This window comes from Aptenodytes forsteri, unplaced genomic scaffold (genome assembly GCF_000699145.1).
Source record: "Aptenodytes forsteri isolate BGI_AS27 unplaced genomic scaffold, ASM69914v1 Scaffold54, whole genome shotgun sequence".
In the NCBI taxonomy this organism is placed as follows: domain Eukaryota; kingdom Metazoa; phylum Chordata; class Aves; order Sphenisciformes; family Spheniscidae; genus Aptenodytes; species Aptenodytes forsteri.
Genome location: NW_008796044.1, coordinates 18,171,939 through 18,192,953, shown reverse-complemented (window position 1 = coordinate 18,192,953; position 21,015 = coordinate 18,171,939). Strand labels below are relative to the sequence as shown.

General features: G+C 41.6%; 2 protein-coding genes across 4 annotated transcripts in view; one reads left to right on the top strand and one right to left on the bottom strand.

The window, feature by feature from the left end:
* AFF4 (AF4/FMR2 family member 4) overlaps positions 1-13,678 on the top strand; it is a 39,547-nt gene extending 25,869 nt beyond the window's left edge. For 2 of the 3 annotated variants that reach the window (XM_009285945.2, XM_019473862.1), the window contains exons 15-22: positions 1,957-2,054; positions 3,811-3,874; positions 4,024-4,160; positions 4,570-4,641; positions 5,374-5,467; positions 6,592-6,635; positions 7,492-7,715; positions 8,309-13,678. In XM_009285945.2, the coding sequence (XP_009284220.1) occupies positions 1,957-2,054; positions 3,811-3,874; positions 4,024-4,160; positions 4,570-4,641; positions 5,374-5,467; positions 6,592-6,635; positions 7,492-7,715; positions 8,309-8,427 (852 nt within the window). In that variant the 3' untranslated portion in view covers positions 8,428-13,678. The remainder of the gene's footprint in view (positions 1-1,956; positions 2,055-3,810; positions 3,875-4,023; positions 4,161-4,569; positions 4,642-5,373; positions 5,468-6,591; positions 6,636-7,491; positions 7,716-8,308) is intronic. The other variant, XM_009285946.2, reaches the window with a different exon arrangement.
* A 726-nt stretch (positions 13,679-14,404) lies between these two features.
* LEAP2 (liver enriched antimicrobial peptide 2) lies at positions 14,405-16,293 on the bottom strand. The gene is made up of 3 exons (XM_009286088.2): positions 16,237-16,293; positions 15,671-15,810; positions 14,405-14,653 (listed from the first exon to the last, which is right to left on the bottom strand). The coding sequence occupies exons 1-3, from the start codon at positions 16,291-16,293 to the stop codon at positions 14,617-14,619; spliced, it is 234 nt and encodes a 77-aa protein (XP_009284363.1). The 3' UTR covers positions 14,405-14,616.
* Positions 16,294-21,015: the final 4,722 nt, after the last annotated feature.

Below are 21,015 nucleotides of genomic sequence, written 5' to 3'. Positions count from 1 at the left end.
TGTTAATTAGTGAAATGTGTTTAGTCATCTTCTGATTACTGATGCTGCTTATTTATTGTTTAATTCGTTAATAAGAAATATCACTAGAAAGCTGTTTACACAACAGTAAACGGAACAGTGAGGTTAGTCTTGTTTCATCGGAGCAGATACAGATCTTGCCCTGATTTTTTTAAGGAGAGCAGGAGCTCGGTCCACACTCAGTGCTAGGATGCGAAGCTATAGCGCTCATTTTATGACACTGTGGGACCCCAGGAAGATTATTTTAACACCAGCTCAGGAAGGTACAAGTGCTCTCCATGGTTGGAGTAGAGAAAACATGGTTATAAAGATGGTGCAGAAAATGTTTTTTAAGAGGTGTAGGTTAGGAAGATATTTAGATGGTGGAATTTAAAAATATTATAAGATGATGATACTCTTAGGTCGCTAAATTGTAATGTGCTTTTTCATCAGTATATAAATATGTATTACTGGACAGAAATTAGCCTGTGAGGACATCTGAGAGTGTATTGTTGAATACCTGTGATGAGCAGTTTCTATTGTATAGCTAGTTGTTGAGCGTGGTATGTTTAACTGGGAGGGATTTCACCTTTGTCTTTGCAATTCCAGCGTGTGCTGCAGGTGCTGGTGCGGCTGTCTCCAAGCTCTCTGCAGCAAAGCCCCAAAGCCTCCGACAGGCTGTGGAAACCCCGGTAGTTAAGCAACTGCTAAACCTCAGTAGTGGGATTTGCAGTCTCTGAAAAGCTTAGAAGCAAAGTCTAAAAATGTTCAGGAAGGATAGTTGATTTGGGGAGGAGTAAAGCAGCAGACAGACATTAGCAACGGCAGAAAGTAACTTAGTCATCAGGGTGGAGTTCATGAATATCTGAACTGGGAGACATGCTGTATTACTTCAGATGCCAATACGATGAGATCTTAGAAGCCTGGCAGGGTTGCGTGTATCGGTGGCTGCGTAGACACTTCCAGGAACTGTAGATAGTGAATTTAGCTTACAGGCTGAGGCTCTGCCCTTTCTTAATTCATCAGCGTAGAAATGTCCCTAAGCCAGTTGTTAATTTGTGAGATGTTTATCGTTTTATACTTCAGATATGCTTAGTCATGCCTTTCTTAAAGTAGTATATACTCTTCCTGCATTGCACTGCATGTTTTGTTATTGTTTCCACGTTACGATGGTAGATAATACCTTGCCGTGCAAATCTGGTGCCTTGCAACTCCAGGATCCTTCTGGTTAGCAATAATCTGATAAATGTAGGTTATGAAATAGATCTATATAGGTGGCCTTTGGTCATGATAAATCAAGAGAGCGGAAAACACATATGAAGCTGGGGAGTTGTTTTATACTGTTTAGCTACTAAAAATGGATTCACTTATGATTCATGGAATGTTTCTAGTGTCCAGTCTTTAGCCTGAAGTGTCATGTTGAGCCGTGTATAATTTAGGGGAGCAAGGACAGTGTGTTGTGAAGACAGCTAACTTTTCTCCCTGAAGATGATGCTTATCCTTCCAAAATAACTTTTTTTTTTTCAAGGCAAAGACATTCAGCAGAGTGTATGGTTGATAGAAATGAGAAATCATAAAAATATTCATCATCTCTTTGTTAGAGTGGAAAAACAGGACTTAGAAACAGTGACGTGGGAGATTCAGGGAGGGATTTCCTGGACTCAGGTGTGTCCAGAAAGCCTCAGCTGCATTCTTTCCTCTAATGGAGATCTGGTGTATTAGAGTGAGGAGCTTGATTATAGCCTCTGTGTCTACCTCTGTGCCAGCATGAGGTGAAAGCCTCGTGGAAGCTGTGTTACTGCCTATGGTGAACGGCAGCTAAAGCAGCTGCAAAACTGACCTTACTGTATATAATGCCTGAAGTCATGGGAGAAATTTATACAACAAATGCTTTTCTTGAAGGCAGAGAAGGTTTAGCTGTTCTTTAAATTTATTATTGGGCAACCATTTTCCTTTCAGGAAAAGATTCTGAACAATTCATCAAACTGCCCTCCTGCGTCTGCTCAGTCTACGGAAAGCTCAAAGTCAAGAAGAGCAAAACTTGTTTTTGATGACAGGTAAGAACAGCAGAAGGTGCCTCTCCCTTTGTGGGGATGTGAGTCGCGGAGCATAGCCAGCTCCCCGTGGAGAAGAGTCCTCGTTTTGCTTCACAAAAGACGTTAAGTCAGGCTCACGCTCTGGAGAGCTGCACGTTGCTCCTGCAGCCATGTGCTTGTCTGGCTGCTCCCTGTGCCGTTTACTTGGCAGACAGCGCAGTCCTTGAGAAGGAACCGTAGCCTGCCCTGTACATTCCTGCCGAGCATAAAAGGACCGCGCAGTAGACTTAAATAGCTCAGGGTTGTTCTGTTTTTGCATGCACCAGGACACTGCTGCTACCTGTCTGCCTGTTCTCTTGTGAACAGAGCCCGCGTCCTCTAGGGTCAGGAGTTGCGGTCATTGACAGTAGAGAGGAGCCTTCGTTTTTGAAATTCCAGATCCACAAGAGCGGGATTGGGATTTAATCCTGTGGGGTCAAAGAAAATATCCTGAAAAGACAATAAAACAAATACTTTACCGTCTTGTGCAGACTTTAGGTTTCACTTGTACCGATTCAAATCTCAGCACAATGCTTGCTCTTAAAGCATTTCTCTTTGTTCTTCTCTTTAAATTCACTTTGCAGATAAAATTATGCTTATATCAAATGTAAAAGTAACTTCCTGGTTAAGAACTCTTTGGAAGTGGGCAAGCTAGCTGGTCGGTGGTTTTTTCCAGATAGTTATTCCTTAAAGAAAAAAAAAAGGAAAAAGTTAAGTGAATTGGATGATTACGCTATCAATCAATCGTTTATGACAAAATAGTTTGCGGGGATTTTGTAATTATTCCAAGAGAAAACAGGGCCAAGAAATTGAGATAAGATCAAACTTTAAAAAAAAAACCAAACTGAATGTGTATTGAAGTATAGGAAGACACAGTGAGAGCACCCTCCAGGGAGCAGTAATTGTGCTTTGGAATGGCGTCATGTTATAACCTTAGGGTTACGATTGAGACATTTTAGGATTTCTTGGGCCTAGAACTGATTGAACGAATTTTGTAGGTATATAATATTTTTAATATTAACTGCTGCTTTGTAGCAACATCAGTTTCCTGTAAGTGGACTGTTAAAAATGTTGATTTCAAATATCTTTAATTCTTAGAAAATTAAGATAGGATGGATGGGAGAATTTATTTCAAACGTTAATCAACTCATAGGTAATACGTTAATAGATTGAAATGTATGATTACACTTTTATGATTTCCTTCTGCTAATCTAGTCATGAAAGTCACTTAGCCTTGATTGTCCTGGGTGGCTAAGCAAAAGCAATTAACACCTGAATGCATCTTGATTATTTTGTATTATTATAATAATTTTTAAATATTTCACACTCTCAGTAATGCCAGTCCTGGAGGCGCTGGATTAATTTGTCCTCAAATTTTGCAGTTTTTTTCCTTCCCCCTGCCCCTGTTGTTGGTCAAGTGTTTGGTTTGCTTGACTATCAAATGCAATAAATGTAACCAAATCATGGGTACTTATCAACTTGCTTGAAATACTGTTTTGAATTACCTGAAACTGGAGAACTAGCTTTAAACTATTTTTAACAGTTTTATCATACTGTAACTAAGCATACTAGCTAACTATTTTCACAACTTTTTTAACAGTTTTATCATAGAGTAGCTCCTGTAACTTGAGTTAAGACAGAAAAAATATGATATTTGGCAACATTAAGAAACTTCAGTCATAAAAGGAAATGCAGTATGGGTGGGGCTGAGTCCATAAATTTGTGTCCTCTGTTGCAGGACTTACTCAGCTGATCATTATTTACAAGAAGCAAAGAAGTTAAAACATAATGCAGATGCATTGGTAAGTGAATCTCCAATACTTACCCAATGTTTGCACATTATACTGGGGTTTGTTTACTGCTTTTGCCATTTTGCTGCCCTTCTGTACTGGAGTTTTCTTGTACTTCCTCTCTGGTTTTTGTCCTTAAAAGTTTTTTCCAATCTCCTCAGTCTGACAGGTTTGAGAAGGCTGTGTACTACCTAGATGCTGTAGTGTCATTCATTGAGTGTGGGAATGCATTGGAGAAAAATGCTCAGGAATCCAAGTCCCCGTTCCCTATGTATTCAGAAACTGTGGAATTAATCAAGTAAGCATTGCAAAGCACGTACAAAAGTCAAGTGGGTGGGAAGGAGGTCTGGAAATCAGAGCTTCTCGATTCACTGAAGTTTTGCCGCCAGCTTTTGAGATCTCTTATCATTCTCCAATAAAACTGGATCGCTTACCAGTTTGTTCCAGTTGCTGAGGCTTAAAGTGTTTTCATGAAGGTTGAGATGCTTTCTGCTGAGGCTCTTCAAGTCTCTCTACAACGCATAACACATGAGAAGCAAAATTATTCCAATTCCTACAGAGTCAGCATTTTGTTTAGGGTCTGAGAGAGGTTCCTGAAATGGTGAAGACAGTTGAAACTAGAAAGTCATAAGAAAGTCAGTGTTTTGTGGTTGATAAATGATACTGTAATCTTTATTTTGTTGTTTACTTGATGTCTTTCTTTGTAGATACACTATGAAACTGAAGAATTACTTGGCACCGGATGCTACGGCTGCAGATAAAAGGCTAGCAGTGCTTTGGTATGTGTATTCTGAACTTAATACAATGCACTGATTAATTTCAAATGTGTTATCTGCATGAAATGCTGTATTGCGCTGAGTTGTCAGGTGTTTCTGAACCAAATACATGAGTTTTCCACTTGGCTGTATGTAAAGATTAATGCTGCATATCTGATTACTGTAAATTGGGGCAGAGGGGATGTTGACAGCGAGGGCCAAGTCTTTGAAATACTAAGGAGTAACAGCAGAAAGGATGGGGGTCTTTCCCCTGTACTCCCCCAGTGATAAGTCAAAATTTGGACTGGCTGTAAAGAATTGTCACGAGCCTCCTGGATTAATGAAATGGCTGCAGCAGGTGTAGAGGACCAGAACCAATTGGTGTCAGGTGGAAAAGAAAGGGGAGGCCATGGCAGAATGCTTTAGGCTCAATATGTCCTGACGAGCGACAAATAAATGAAACCCTCGTCTAGGAAGTGACGTAGTGTTGGCTCCTAAGCTCAGAACTGGAAACTGATTATATCAGCAAGGTCACTGAAAAGTATGGTTTCAGCTTAAGGCACACAGAGCTGTTTTTATTTCCTTGCAAATTCAGAGGTGGTTATGGATTTTTTGGTTGAGTTACAACTTGAGAGCTGGCTTGTCGGAGTTGGCAGAGAAAGATTAAAAAACACAGCTGCTAGATTTGTGAAATTCACTGAGTTGTCATAAACTTGAGTTTAACTGTAAATATTTTGTTGTTCTGTCTTTGGTCAGTCTTCGGTGTCAATCTCTACTATACCTAAGGCTTTTCAAACTGAAAAAGGAAAGTGCATTGAAATATTCTAAAACTCTGACTGAACATCTGAAGGTAACTGCATATGTATTTTCTTAGAATATTAAAACCTAATCAAATTAAAGCTCTACATCACTTAAAATTCCTGAATCCGCTTTTCAGACTGCTACGTGTGAATTTGGAATATACCCTGTTTAGAACTGGACCTTGAAAGTATATTAAAGTTGAGTAGTTTAAAGCTGGGAAGAGGCAGCGTGGCTGTCGTAACCCTACTGGTCCTAGCATGATAGCTCTCTATTAATAATTTGATCTAGCTTTTGTCGTCTTTAACAAATTCAGTAGGCTTCAAGGAGAATTTAAAAATGTTTTTCTTGCTGCAGATATAAGAAGCTGAAACTTCACTTTCATGTTTAAGCTTAAGGGAATTCAGGACCTCAGGGTATATTACATGGGCTGCAGCTTTTCAGCCTTCGCAAGAGCTGGCACCAGAGCCAACTTCTAATTCAAAACCAACGTGGTCTTTCTGAATATTTCCCCCCCCCCCGCCCCCAGTGAATTCATCTAAATTCCTGTGCAACTGATTTTAAAGTGCTGTCAGGGAAAGGAGATTGAGAAATGCCCTTTGAATGAATCTATTTGAATCAAGATGTTGCAGATGAGAAAAACAGTTACGATACTTCTGTAATGTTACTCAGTCCTTAATCTAGACTGAGGTTTTCAAAGGGACACTTGGGGGTATGTAGCTAACGTCACTGGGTTTCTCTGAAAGTTCCAGCTGTCAATACTAAGAGGAAACAGGCTTGTCACAGCCTGACTTCTCAGATTTTTTGAGACCTCTTTAATTGTTCAATGCCAGTAATAACAGATTTCTTCCTATTAATGGGCTGAAAAAACCAAAAGGTTCTCATGAGGCAATGGGATCTAATGGTTACAACAGGGGACTACTCCAATCCTATGCATATTTAGTGGCCTTTGTGTTGCTAAAATAATCCCTTAATTTGTGTCTTGGTCATCAGTAAGAAAGGATATTTTCCCAAATTTGAATTTACTTTGATATTATTCAGAACTTTGGCTATTGCTTAAAAGAAAAACTACAAAAATTCATTTGTTCACAAATAACCAATTAAATAACCAGATAAAGTGTAGCTAGTTAAAGTACAAGCATAAATCCGGTGACAAATTTATTTTTCCCTAAACAGAATTCCTATAATAATTCTCAAGCACCATCACCTGGTATGGGAAGGTAAGTAGTAAAAGCTGTTACCTGTATTTCTCAACTTCTAGCTAGTTTTCTACATAAGCTGTGTGCCTGGGGTGCTCGAAGAGTAGCTTTCCACTCTTTAAAGTGTTGGGGTGATTGTTCTAAGGGTGTAGATTTTGACTGGGTTGTTTGCGTGATTATTCTCATAAAAGGCTTGGAAGACTGCTGCTTGCAATAGTGCCCTGCAGAGAGTTTGTCAGGCAACTCCTTGTGGCAAAAAAAAGGGTCAGTGTGTCACTAACACACAAGTCTCTCATCTCTGTGAGTTTTGTTGTTTTATTTAATGCTTTTTCCCCTCAAAACCATAGCTTTATTAATGCTGCAAGCCCAGACGGCTACAAGTCCTTTCAGGGTTGTCCGCTCTGTAGCGTAACAGTCTAATTCTCTTCTTTAAAACCCAGCAATGGACCCGTGATAGGTTACTCTGTGAGTTTTAGGAGGGCATTTCAGATTTGCATCGTGTTACCTGAACGTGTAATACGGCAGTATAGTTACCACGTAGTTGTAATGTTTTCATTATTACTCTTTAAGGTTCAATTTATTTAAACAATGAATTTAAGATTTTATTGAATTAAAAGATGATGAGGTTTGGTAATGAGGTTTTGGCTGTGAAGCTAAAACGTAAGAGTTGGAGGATCCTCAGCACTTGTTACCAGCTCACGCGTTTCATTTGTTGTAGGGCAAACCCTGACTTCTTGGCGTGTAAAGTGGGAGTGCTTTAGCATCTCACGCCCTGAGATGTGGGAAGAGAGGTCTTGGAGAGTATTAATCTTACAGCATGATAGGACTGAAGTACGTATATTTGCATTTTACAATGTAATGTTTTTCTTTGGTTAAGCAGCAAGCCTGTCGGTATGCCGTCACCAGTCTCTCCAAAGCTGTCTCCAGGGAATTCAGGAAATTACTCTTCCGGGGCAGCCAACCCTTCAGGGAGCGGGTCTTCGGTGACGATCCCCCAGAGGATCCATCAGATGGCAGCCAGCTACGTCCAAGTTACGTCCAACTTCCTCTATGCCACTGAAATTTGGGACCAAGCCGAACAGCTGTCTAAAGAACAGAAGGGTAAGGGCTGGCACAGGTGGATTATAACATCAGACGTACCGGAGCGTGCTGAAATGCTCCTCGGCTTTGCATCTTGGAGGTGCGGTTAATGGTGCACAGGATGCTTAACCAGGTCCTCTGCAAAAGTAAGGTGGAAAGTTGGACCTTCGATTACAGTGACACCCCGGGCTGGTTGTCTCGGCTGTCAAGCTGGTGTTGGAGATGTAATGTTTCCTACCAGCTATGTGTGTAAAAAAAAAAATAAAAATCTTTGTTGCATTTCCTGTAAAACGTTAGGTGTAGGAAGAGGGACTTGGTACGTTTCCATTCTGAAATTCTGAAGTGGAATACACATTTGAGGGGGGAGGCCGAGGAAGTCTTACAAGAGTTTAACCGTACTCTAATTATTCTTATCGACCAGTCTTCTGCAGAAGAGTAGAGAAATTGATTAGAAAGGACCTTTTTCCTTTACTTTTATTCTTCCATCTTTCAGCCATCTTTCTTTTCTTCTGTCTTAATCTAAAAGATTCATGCTGAAAAGATGAGGAGTTTGGGTGTAATGTTTCCCATGTAAAAATACACGCGTGGCTTAACTTGTGTTTCTGTTGTTTTAGAGTTCTTTGCTGAACTGGATAAAGTTATGGGCCCTCTGATTTTTAATTCGAGCATCATGACAGACCTAGTGCGTTACACCCGTCAGGGATTACATTGGTTGCGCCTGGATGCCAAGTGATATTTTGAACTGAAGGAATGGAAAATCGAACACGTTTTTCTCGCTGCCTCTGATTTATCTCCACAACACTGTGTCATGTCGATAAGGAAGACTGCCATAACACATTGCTTAGTTGACACTAAGAGCAAGGAATGCTTTCACATGTCTCCCATCCTCATTTGTGTTTTGTGTTTTAACCCCAAATCATCTGGTTAATGGACTTCTTCAGTATTCCCGTTTTAAGTTATTTAAATATTTTAAAATTTGCTACATATAAAGGTGTAGTTTTGCTGATCTATCACGGATAGATCATTGGAATTCCAGTCATAATACATAAATAGTCCGTTTAAATCCTATTTATTTTAATTTTTTTAATTTTAATTTTGAAAAGCCCAGTTTTGGGCAGTTTTTAGCTATTTCTTCCCTAAATTTACCCTTTCGAGTACTTAGCAGAAATTAAACATAGACACTTTATTTAAGTACTTTGTGAGCTTTGTTACTCTGTAATGTCTTGTGGTGGTAGAGCCTGTAAAAGGAACTAGGGTTGATAGGTTCTAACGTGTAGGGACACCATACTTTTCACGCCTAATGCCTATGAGTCAACTAATAAATGACAACTACAGATTTATTATTGCAGATTTTGTACTAAATAGAAAAGTTCCAGATATTCTTCTACGTATTAAGATACTTCATTTAAATGAATTATAAAGAAATTTATATGGAAAAGTATTTAGCTGGATCTGACTTGGATTGTTTTCAAGGCAGTTTCAAAACATCGATTAACACTATAACAATCACAAAACATTACAGCAATTTGCATTTAATGTGATATCGAAGTAATGGTGTAGGAATGAACGTCAGTCTGGTAGGTGCGATGCATACAGGAAAGGTTTCTGAAATGGACAATCTTGTGCTTTTTTGTATCTCTTCATTTAAAATACATTTTGTTTCCTTGCTTTGTCATTTTTTGACACTTAGAGAATCGGTGAACTTTGTGGTTAAAAAACCAACAGCAGTTAAGTTCCTACCAGAACTGTCATTTGCATCTTTTCCATTGACTGAGAAACCAGGAATCTTAAGTAGAAATTGAGGTCCATTTTTTCCTTTTAGGGTCTGATAGGTAACGGACACTACAGGATGACAGTGCAACAGCCATCGTGGGGTGGGAGCACACCTGCTATTACAGGGAAATTATCTGACTGTTTTGATGCAGAATGGATTTAAAACTTGTATTTACCCCGTGTTAATGAAGGTCCCGTTAATGTTTGATGGAGCATAATACTCACTTGCAAGGGAGCGACTTGGTGCAACAGAAATGGTTCACGGAGTTGCAACTGACTGCTCCCAAAAAGTGTAAACCAAAGTACCTTTCCGCATAAGGTGCTTGTCTGAGTAAAAGGTTTCAAATGCTACTGCTTTCAGTATTGCTTAGTGCCCCTAACATGTCTGGTGTGCCTTATGCCTTACTTTTAGATGAAGATTTTATGAACTGTTTACAAGATGTTTTACAGCAGGACCAGGTATACTGTATGCAGTGGTCTTCTGCAGTACTTTGGTAAAATTCCATTTCCTTTTTAAAAGTACTCGTGTCTGTCACACAAACTGACTTCTCATTGTGGTGGTCTCCTTTTGAAGAGTCAAACTCTGAATCCTTTGGAGTGAGATTGTGGAATGCTGCTTTGTTTTCTCTCCCATTTAACCCTTTATTCTGTACCAGATATGAACGTGCATGTTCAGGAAAACTATTGCACTAAACCTTTTGTGTAGTTGTAGTTAAGTGCCAAAATCATGGCAACCTCGAGAGAAGGAATAGAATTCTACGCTACTTAGTACTGCAGTATGTCCTATGGGCTTTAAGAGTTTAGAAGTTTTGCAAATTAGTAACCTACTAAAAGGTAGCTGCATATTCGTAGAGCTTCCTTTGCGTTCCAGCGTGTTTTGTACTTCCAGAAAAGCTTTGCTACGTACGACTCGATACATGGGTAACAGACCTGTGACTTTTTCCACGATAGCTGAATTGAGTCTTCAGGTCTGTTGGAGCATCCTTTTTATTGAATCACTGTGCAAGGTCACGTTTCTGTTAGCGTTTGCTGTTCGAGACAGAACTCTGTACCCTCAAACTCCACATCTTGGTTAATGGGACACTGTCAACTATTTTTCCTTTAATACTCTAAAGTGCCTAGCACACTTTTGACGCTATATAAAAATTACCTTCGTAGAAGTTGCATTCATAGTTTATTTTTTGTGTAGTGCTGCACTAGCCAGCATGGCTGTTTTTTGGCTTGCTCCTTTGTGCACAGTTACCATTACTGTTAGCAGGAATGGTCTCATCTCTGGGAATTTTTTTTCCTTAACTAGAGTCCCACAAATACCTTTTGGTGTCGCGCTACATTGGTCTCTTAAAAAAAAAAGTATCGCTTACCCCTAGATCAGTGGATCTTAAAAAATTGGCTTCAAATGACCAGAAGACTTTTTACATCGTGTCAAAATGTGGACCTGAACTGGTTGAAAGTGTCCCACCTAGACAGTATACTTCGTAGTAAAATATCCTCTGGAGTGCTGTCCCAGGTCTTCTTGTCTGTACGGGAGATAGGCAGCGGTCTTGTTAATTGAAAAGAAACGCCGTGCGCATCTGTGGCTATCTCAAACAGGTAAATTGAAACTTTGCGATTCCAGAAGCATATCTCAATTTGGGATTTACCACTGTTTCCGAGAGAAAAGTTACGTACCTTGTCAGATGTCATAGCTAAAAAAAATGCAACTACGTAATAGACTTCCATCCCTCGTGTCAAAGTGCAGGCGAACGGTCTAAACCTGTCCTTCCGTACCTCTACACAACAGCAGTGGAAACGCATGTCGCTTCAGTACTAATGCAAGTCGCACTAGTGACTAACGATGAGGGAATCCCTAACTCCTGGCTTCCTAAATGATTCCCGAGATGGTTGTATATTAAATACATATCAGCGCCGTAATTTTAATTCCCTCACTGAACGCGGTCCCAGTTGGTGAACCTTAAAAATGGCTTAATCAGACTAGGCTTGCTCAGATATCGATATTATTTGAATTTGCTGTCAAACTTGCAGGTTCCTAGGTGATAAGGTGCAACCATTTATAATTATAAACAGATCTTCAGGACACCAGAGTAAAACAGCCCGAGACGTTTATTTTGATTTGAAACTATTAGCCATAAAGCAGAGCATATGGACGGCTCTTCTTGGCTTTCGATGGCAGTATGCAATTTGTATTGTATGTGTCTTTTAATATATATGTATATATATATGAACTCAGTCTGTCCAAAGTATATGTTATACTTGTTTTTAGATTATGGTGCAACTGACTATATTGATATATTATTTATTGAGTGCTGAATCACCATCTTATTGGTGATAAATCTTGCATATTACACAGGAGTGCAATGTATATTCCTTTAGATTGCTGAGGCTTGATTGCTGTGATAACAAAAAAATGCCCTGAAATGTATTTATGAATGGCCCCAACATACGGAGAGTCAGTACTTTATGGAAATAATGTAGCGCTTGCCTGGGGCAAGTAAAATAAAGCCGTAGGCAGAAAATTATGTAGTTTGCCAAAATGGAAAGAGAGACTACCTTTGCTGTATTTAATATTTCATTTACCTAACAGATATTTGCTGTCACTGCAGTGTTTATACTAAGGCAGATACAAAAGGGCCTGAGCAAGTCAAGTTTGAATTACCCATTGGGGAGTAAACGACTTCCAAATTCTTAGGTTTCTGACAAATACTTTGGTCAGGGTTTAAATTACTCCATCTGATGAATCAGTGTTACGGAAAACCCCGTGTTTCCAAGCAACAAAGTTAATGCTAGACATCTCTAGGTCTAAAGAGCAGCCAAAGCTTTTGCTAGCCGACTCAGACAAATCCAGAGCTATTCCAGGAGACAAATTTCCGAAGTAGGGAAGTTACGTAAACTCAAACAATCAGGGAGCCGTGATGTATGTCCAGCTCCGTTACTTGTCGAGGAATCGGTCTCTGCTGCCGTGATGCCATTTGACAGCAGCAGCGCTGGGGCAGGGGGAGGCGGGGAGGGAAGGGTCAGCCGTACAGTCAACAGATTCTTCTCTCGATAGGAGCGTGGCAGAGCAGCAGCTCTGGTCTGTGCTGGGTCAGCCCTTCCCACAGCGTTGGCTCTCTGCTCTCTGCCAGTACGCAGCCGAGTCTCACTCGAATACGCTATGCGGAGCAATTTGGAATGCCGTGGTACAGCACGGAGCTTGTGTAGGCTAGCTTTATGTAAATGCTTCACCTGTTTTAATTTCATCTGGAAACTTCATGGAAGTGTATCCATTCCTGTTGTAACTCTCCACGGGCGCTAACGGAGCCGATACGGGCAAATTGGAATGCGGTGTTCCCGGTCTTCAGTTTTTATATGCAACCCTGACAGCTGATGTAGTTGGGCGCACGCTACTTCTGCAGCACTTGGTTTTGGCCGCACTGGCATTACACACCTGAAAACTCAACTCTAAGGACCAGGCGTGACTTTTGCAAGCACAGTTCCTGACATTTGTATCTGGTCGCCCTTTTAAATTGTTTTAAGGAATTTTGTATATGGAGGATAAAGTGCTTATATATTTATTAAAAATCCTTTATCTTATTTGAAATTATTATTTGGTGAAGAAGGGTTTTTCTTTTGGGGGAGGGCTTGTGGGTGGGGGAAGGTAACTTTTAACCTGTCACTTATAAATGAAGCCCTTATTAATCATACGGAAAGGTACTGTTAGTAACTAATGGGATGTCTCTGTTTTATGCTTTGTACATGACAAGTCCATGTGTTACATTTTGTTTCTATCAAAATATTTAGGCATCTGTCTTCAACCAAAACCTAAAAAAAAAAAAACAAACTGTGATTTTTATTTGTTGCAATACATTTGAAATTTCAAAGGGTACTTTGGGGCTCAAAATTAGGATTTCTAAGTCAGTATGTGCATTTCACGTAATAAAGCTGTTAATGGTGAGCAAAGTATTATATACTAACTAGATTTTTTCCACATCTGTATAGTATATTCTATGTATTTTGTGGTATTGAGATTATAGAAAGTTTAGTGTCTGAAACATGCGTTTAATGTGTATTTTTAAACAAATTTATGGCAATTAAAATATTTGGAGAAAAGGGTATCACATTTCAATTTGTAAAGATCTTTTTAACTACTGTGTCATTAAAATGCTTTGTACAATGCAAAACTGTAACTGGAGAAACTAAGTTTAATAAATATCAAATAGATTTTCTGTATTAAACTTCAAAACCACTGTGCTCGTATCTGTTGCCTGGGGTTTCTCCTCCCTGGTATTGCGTTTCTAAGCAGAGTTTGCTTTCTTGGTCCTAGTGCTCTGTGTGTAAGAAAAGGCAAAGAGCGTTCAGTATTTGTGTCCTAGACTTGTTGATGTGCGTCTAAGCGAAAGTGGCTTTGTTTCTCTCAGCCCTCCAAGTTCACGTGCATCTGATCAAAACTGGATTTTGATCAATTTATTTTAAACTAGTAGATACTTCAGTGGCAACAGTCAGTCTGGGACATTTGTTTACGTGAATTTGATTGGAAGTAATTAAAAGGAAATACTTTTCCTTCCAGTTGTCACTGGATATATTTAGGGTGTTGAAAATGCTATCAGTAGTACCAGTTTGTTTGCTCCCTCTTTCTAACAGGCCTTTATCTGAAGTACTGATAAGAGTTCAGCTGCTGAGACTGAAATGAGATGGAAGCGTGATGATCTACTTTGTGTACTTGCCAGGTTGAAGGATAAATGTCTAAAGTGCAGTTTGAAATAAGCACTCCTGCGTGAAACGCCTGATGTGCACTCACCGTACACTTTGCTCACCAGATACAAGGAAAACCAAGGTGGTTTGCTGAATGTAAATTTTTAATTCACGCCTTAAAAAAAAAAAAACAAACAAAACCCGAACCATTACAAAAAAACAAAATGAACACGAGATGCAGAGTCCTTTTATTGAGCTTGGCCAGAGAGGCATCCTGAAGCGTGTGCTGCAGAGGTACAGCCTCGGTTAGGGGATGCTCTCAAGCTCTTTGAAGTCCTTTTAGCAGTTCAGATGACAGAAACATTAAATACGCTTATTGCTCGATTCACTGTCCTAGCTTTTGAACGGTCAATAAATATTTCACAAGTAGAGTGGAGCATTGTCAGCAGTAACAGCGATGGGTGTTCTTCGTCGTGACAGGTCACTCCGAGGCTGTTCTGAGGAAGCAGCGGTTCTTCCTGGAAAACAAAAAACATCATCAGGCACCGGCAGCTCGGACTGCCAGCTGCGCAGGGCTCAGACACGCATCCTCAGATGCGTCCTTAGCAGTGTTCCTCTTACCCAACCGTTACAACAGTGCTCGTATTCGGCTCATGTAGCCGTGCACATGGTGGTCACCTCTTTAACTCTGTTCAGTTCGTCTTGATTCACTTTATGTTCTTTGCTTTGCATAACAACTCCAAAATGCACGTTACCCAGGGCTATATGGGCAGGCTGCGGTGTAGAAATTGCACACAACAGAAATCCCCTTCTGTCTACACCTTCCTGTAGCTGCTGTTCGAGTTCACCTGTGTTACTCGGTAGAACCAAATGATGCATTTCAAATGCATGCAGAACAGCAGCCTGACTACCCTGTCCTATTGTACCCATTTTCTGCTATATGCAAATATATTCTACCCTGTCTCTGTTTGCTTTCTGGTATGTGTACGGTAGGTGCCACACAAAATCAGCTTTCAGTCACTACGTGGTAATTTTAACTAATCAATTTAACTATATGTAGTTGGACGATTTGCTCGTGTCTAGCGTCGATGAGAACTAAATGGCTTTTGATATTTTAGTTGTCTTTTAAACTATGAGCTTAAGTAATCACCTTAAAGTGATTAATTTAGGGTAAGGTACTGCTTTTAATTAATATATGCTTTAAAGTAAACAGTACAGGCTTTAAGAAGGATTGATTTTAAGGTGTCTAAGTGATTACCTAAAAGCTGTCTAGAATCCTATGTTCTTTTCTGAAAAGACAGGTTATTTGGGGTTGCAATGAAAGGACTAACGCTTGTAATCAAGGGCGCTTGGACTCTGCTCTGTTTGCATTGCTTACAAAAGAGGACTAAATCTATTGCCCCATCCCCATTCCCAGTATCTTTTTTATGCACAGAATTAACTCCATACCTCGTTTGGGTGAGAATGAGCGAGAATTTCCTCTACATAATATAATATTGTGTCGCTGAGCCTGAACATTGGTCAGGATTAGTTACCTGCACAGCATTGTAATGCATTCACTGTTATCCCTGCACGAGGCTCCAATGGGTCTCAGTGAGACTCCTCTCCAGAAAGGTGTCATCCGCCTCTGCCTCGCGAGCCCAGGCTGCCGGGGGTGCAAGGAAGCACAGCGTGTCTGAAACAGAGTTGTAGTGCGACTGTCAGGAACGCGCAGCAACCGTGGGCGCTTGGTCATTCTGATGCTGAGGTCAATAGTCTTCAGTGAGGAACTTGAAATCTTTCTCGTTTTCAGATCATAGCATGCTCTGTTAAAGTATAATTGCTTGTAGCCTAACCCCAAAGAAGTAAGATGTATAAAAATTAACTATGTTTTTAAATCTTCGTGGGAGGGGAGGCAGGATTACTTTTGCTAAGTTATGTCTCAGAGTAACCCAGTATTCACTAGGCAGTTACTCTACTTTTTTATGACGTTGAATCCTCTAAAAGAGCTCTACTGTCACCTCTAACTCCTGCCAGTTACTCTTATTCATGCAAATCATAACAGCTTTTATTAACTACCTGACCATTTGAATTAGCACTTTAAATAGTTATCTCTATTTACCTGGCTGAGCAGCAGCGAGCAGAGCAAAAAGACCACCATCGTTTTCCAACAGTGCATCTTCGCAGTATGAGCTGTCACTTCGACCGTAGGACCAGCCTCGGGGGGAGGAGGTAGGAAGAGTCCCAGATAGAACTTCCCAAGCTTCAGCTAGATTTTTATAGACTTCATTCTCTTATCGTTGCATCAGCTGTCAGTCATTACAGGAACAAAGTTCATTTCGGAGCAAGAGGGAATTACTAAGTTAGCATCTGCTGAAGTGATCTGGTTCAAGGCCTGTCTGTCTGGCTAATGATTTACTCTCCTTCCACTTGTACTTTGTCTGGTCAGGTTACCAGTTGTGCCAACTGTTCCTTTTTTTAAAACCTACCAAAGTGTTACCAGAACACCACAGTGTAGTTGCAAGCAAAAGGGTGGTTGGCGCAAAGTATTATGGTAAAGATCAAAAGCCATAACCTTATTTAACTTCTGTGACAGTCACAGAGTGTGCAGCTTTGAGTTTGTCAGCTGGGGTAAGTATTGTCTTACCGAGCTTATTTGGAGCAGAGAATCCTGCTTTTGATTCTGCTTCTCATTCTTGGTACGTGAAAGAATCATGAGGAAGTTACTTAACCTTCCTTTCCACGCACACGGTACTCAAAAAGCAGATGTAATACTTTTCAGATGGTTTTGGAATGTAAGAAGTATGTTACGCATGATAAATAATAGACCCCTTCTTCCAAGGATCCTAACGCGTAGTCAAAGATGATAATCTCCGGACAGCTAATCCCAAAGGTGGAGGAGGCTGCCGCAAGGGTTTTCTGGAGCCGAGTTGCTCCATGTGGCAAGACTGGTTTCTTTAGATGAGCCGTCCCTGCTACAGTCTGCCTCTGTACCTCACAGTCTAACTCTGCATTAGTCTCCTAAAAGGTGCCGACAACTCCCGCTGATGTGGGTGGGCAGTTTGTAATTAAGAGGAACCTTAATTTTTTTCCGTTGTGAAATGAGATTGCAACAGCCTAGAGAAAAGAACGTTTAAGAGCTACCTGTCACCTCCCCTCTTCTCTATAATCCTCTCAGTTTACAAATGTTGGGACAAGTGGGAGAAGCGTGTGTCTAAGGTTACCAGTCTGTAAATGGACCTCGCTGGTTCGCTCCTCCTAGAGAAAAGAACGTTTAAGAGCTACCTGTCACCTCCCCTCTTCTCTATAATCCTCTCAGTTTACAAATGTTGGGACAAGTGGGAGAAGCGTGTGTCTAAGGTTACCAGTCTGTAAATGGACCTCGCTGGTGGTACTCGCTCCTCCTCATCTGAGAGATCTTGTGCATCTGGCTCCCACATCTGTCCCATGTACGCCGTGTCCGTCCGGTACAAGACTTTTGAGATTGCAGAGTAACATAAAGAGAATACCAAGTTATTCGTGTCAAGTATGCGTAGGTTTTGGAGCACACTACGTTTTAAGTTACTTCAAGTAGGAAGGTACTGTACGAAATAGTGAACTATGTTTTAGCTAAATTGTAAATTCAAATCCGGCTGTAATAGGCTACCGTTTTCTGTGATTGATTAGTATGCAGGCGTAAGTGCCAGCGTGGAAGGCGAGTTACTTAGATTAAGATAATGCCATGTTGTCAGGTTCCTGTCTACAGGTGATTTCCCCTTAGCCCAAACTTACTGAGATTAAATAAAAATCCTTCCCAGCATATTGTCTACAACCACTATTGGAAAATTTGTTCATTTCCCAGGGTTCTTCTTACACTCTTTCCTCTGCCCTGCTTGTCTTGCTTCCCTGGGAGGAAGAATCAAAACCCTTCGTTATCTCACCTTCCTGGGTCTTACGAAGGGAAGGAAATGGGACAGTAAATCATGGCACATCAAATAGCTGAACTTAAAAATTTCTTCTACATTTGGCTGTGAATTTCTCAATTGTTTTTCCCATGAAGTTCTTTCTTTACATGCATCCGAGTTCTAATTTCTGCTATTTCCACTAGGCACTAGTATAGAACAGAGAAGGAAAACGAGAGGCAGCAGCAGCCGCCTTGACTTCACCTCTGGAGCACAGGATTTGAAATGACAGCTCTTTCAACTCTGACAGCAGTGCCCTCTGTACGTCGTCGTTTCTCAGCTTTTTTTGGCTAGGTAAGACTAGTACTTTGTAACGATATGTCAAAATTGTTGTGTGTCCTTCTGGGTTACTAATAGCGTCAGCATATCCCTTTCAGGCAGCAATCCATTCACTGAACTGGGGGGCGGGGGGGGGAAAGAGGAAAAAAACTGAACCAATTGTTTCCGTGTATGCAAGTCCAGCACACCAGTAAAATGCCACAGCAAAGAGGCAGCTTATAACAACAACAAAAAAAAAAGCCACAAAACATCGCTACTTCTAACAGAGATGAATTAGATGACTGAGAAATTTTCAAACGCCTTGTTCAGATTCTGAAATACCCACCGGCCAAACTCCCGAATGCCACACGTCCCGCAGGAGCCATCCCTGCTGGTACCAGGTTCCGCACCCGGCTCCCGGCCCGGCAGGCTGGGCCCTGCGGGCGGTCTGGGCGAGCGCAGGGGCACCGGAGGCGGAGGACGGCTGGGCAGGGTCAGGACAGGCCGGTGGCGGAGCAAAGGGTGAGGAGGCCCAGCCTGCCTGCTGACATTGCAGCAGGGCTGAGGTGAAGGTGCCACGCCGCTTACAGTAGTCTAGCAGCTGGTTCAGACACAGTTCAGCTGCCTGTGAACGGGGGCAGAGACCTCGTGGGAGAGACCGAGACGAGCTGCTCACCTTCAGCAGAGCTGCTGAGACGAAATGCATTGAAAAAGAAGCATTTACTGAAGCTACCAACATAAAAGTTCACACGTGCCATCATTTAGGCTACCCATCAGCTGCTGTGGGTGCTCTTAGAGGCTAAGTAAGCAGGACACAAGTAAAGTTTTGAATAAAGTCTGCCTCTAGACATCTTTGCCAGCTCTCACAATCGTAGTAGCCAGTTCGTTGCTCCCTGCTTGCTTAAGCTGCCTAGAAAATACCAACGAACTGCAACACAGAGTTGAATTTAAGCACAGAGTATTTTTGGCACAACTTGCAGCGCTGGGTGACTTGCATTGCTCCTGTTTGTGCCAACCTCAGGCTGTATTTGGAGTAAACACAAGAGCAGTAGGAGCAGCCCTAAGACTGAGCTTAGTCTCCTGTGCTTTTTAAACATACGTTAAGAGCCCCAAAAGAATAAAGTATTCAGCTATAAAAATTGCATACCCCCCCCCCAACTTTCTGAAGTGAGAGACTGAGCATCTTTGTCTTCTGGACAGCCCAGCCCTGAGCACACCGAGAAACTAACACAGGGAAACGTCACTCCCGTCCTGCGGATAAGATAAACTCAGTACCAACTACAGGAATAGCACAACAGGGAGATAAACATGTTGCTTTGCGCGGCGCATGAGCCCAAGACAGTCAGCTGAAGACTGAAAGGAAGAAAAGGATAAAGGAACCAGCCAGATGCTCTGGACTTGAACAGTGAAGCTTGTTTATGCACTTAGAGCCACGGGGTGAATTTATTTGTCACATACTTAAGTAGCTTTCCTACTAGCATTCGTTTTTAAATCACCTTCAGGTATTAAACAGTCTTGTTTCTCCTGGTAGTTTCCAAGAAGCTTCTAATCCAGCCTATTAACACTAATCAGATATCAGAATTGCAGTTAATCATCCAATTAACATTAATTACTGTAACTAGGTAATTAGAATCACAGAGTCATAGAACAGCCCAGGTTAGAAGGGACCTCGAAGGGTCATCCGGTCCAACCTTTCGTGGGAAGGGAGCCCAGATGAGGTTATCTGGCACCCTGTCCAGTCGCATCCTGAAAACCTCCAGCTGGGGACTCGCCATGTCCCTGGGGAGGTTGTTCCAGTGACCGACCGTTCTCACGGCAAAAAATTCCTTTCTTACATGGAGATGAAACCTCTCCCGGTGCGGCTTGTACCTGCTGCCCCTTGTCCTCTGCACGGGGCTCCCTGAGAAGAGCGAGCCTCTGTACAGAGGGTCAAAGTCCACATTCAACCCTGAGCCATCAGCCACCTCGTGCAGTTTTGGTTGATACCGAGTCAGGTGGCCTATTTGTTTTTCACAGATCTCGAGGCCAGAGAAAAAAAAAGTGGCCAGCCATGGAAAGATAAAGGGATCAATGAGCTGTTACTTCACATCGCCTCCAGCTGAAGGCAGCCCTCACTACACCAGTTATACTGAGGAACATTTCAAAGAAAGGAGAGTCAAAAAAGCTGGAAACGCTGTAACATAAAAACATCTGAGCCTACCAAACTTTAGCCTGATCACCTCCCTCTACAGAGTGAGCCAGACAGAGATCTGATGCTACCCACCTTCAGGACACGGATTTCACACAAAGTCTGATGCTACCCACCTTCAAGACACAGATTTCACACAAAATCATGAGGCAAAGTTAAAGTTTATTAGACAAGACTCATCTGCCTCTTAATACCCTTCTAGTCATGTGAACAAGCTTAGCAACACGAAGTTGATAATACAGTGAGGTAACAACCGCCTTATTAGCTCGATTACTGGTCGTTTTCATAGTCAGCAGGGTTCTTCCTCTTCAGCCTCTCAAACTCTTGTGTTCCCCAGGAGTAAAGGAGATAGGCGCCCAGAAAGGCTGGAAAGGAAAGGGGACACTCACAAGTCGCACCGCCACAAGCACAGAGCGGCCTGAACCACCGGGCTTCTGTGACGAGAGACGGCGTCACGCAAGGCCGCCGTCACGCAAGGCCGCCGTCACGCAGACGCCTCCCCCATCCCCAAAAC

Bases quoted from the DNA above. Each gene is read 5' to 3' on its own strand.
- LEAP2 (XM_009286088.2), bottom strand. From the start codon at position 16,293: ATGCACTGTTGGAAAACGATGGTGGTCTTTTTGCTCTGCTCGCTGCTG. The intron at 15,811-16,236 runs GTAAATAGAGAT...ACTCTGTTTCAG, and splicing joins GCTCGCTGCTGCTCAGCCAG to ACACGCTGTGCTTCCTTGCA. The intron at 14,654-15,670 runs GTAACTAATCCT...TTTGTTTTCCAG, and splicing joins TGCATTACAATGCTGTGCAG to GAAGAACCGCTGCTTCCTCA.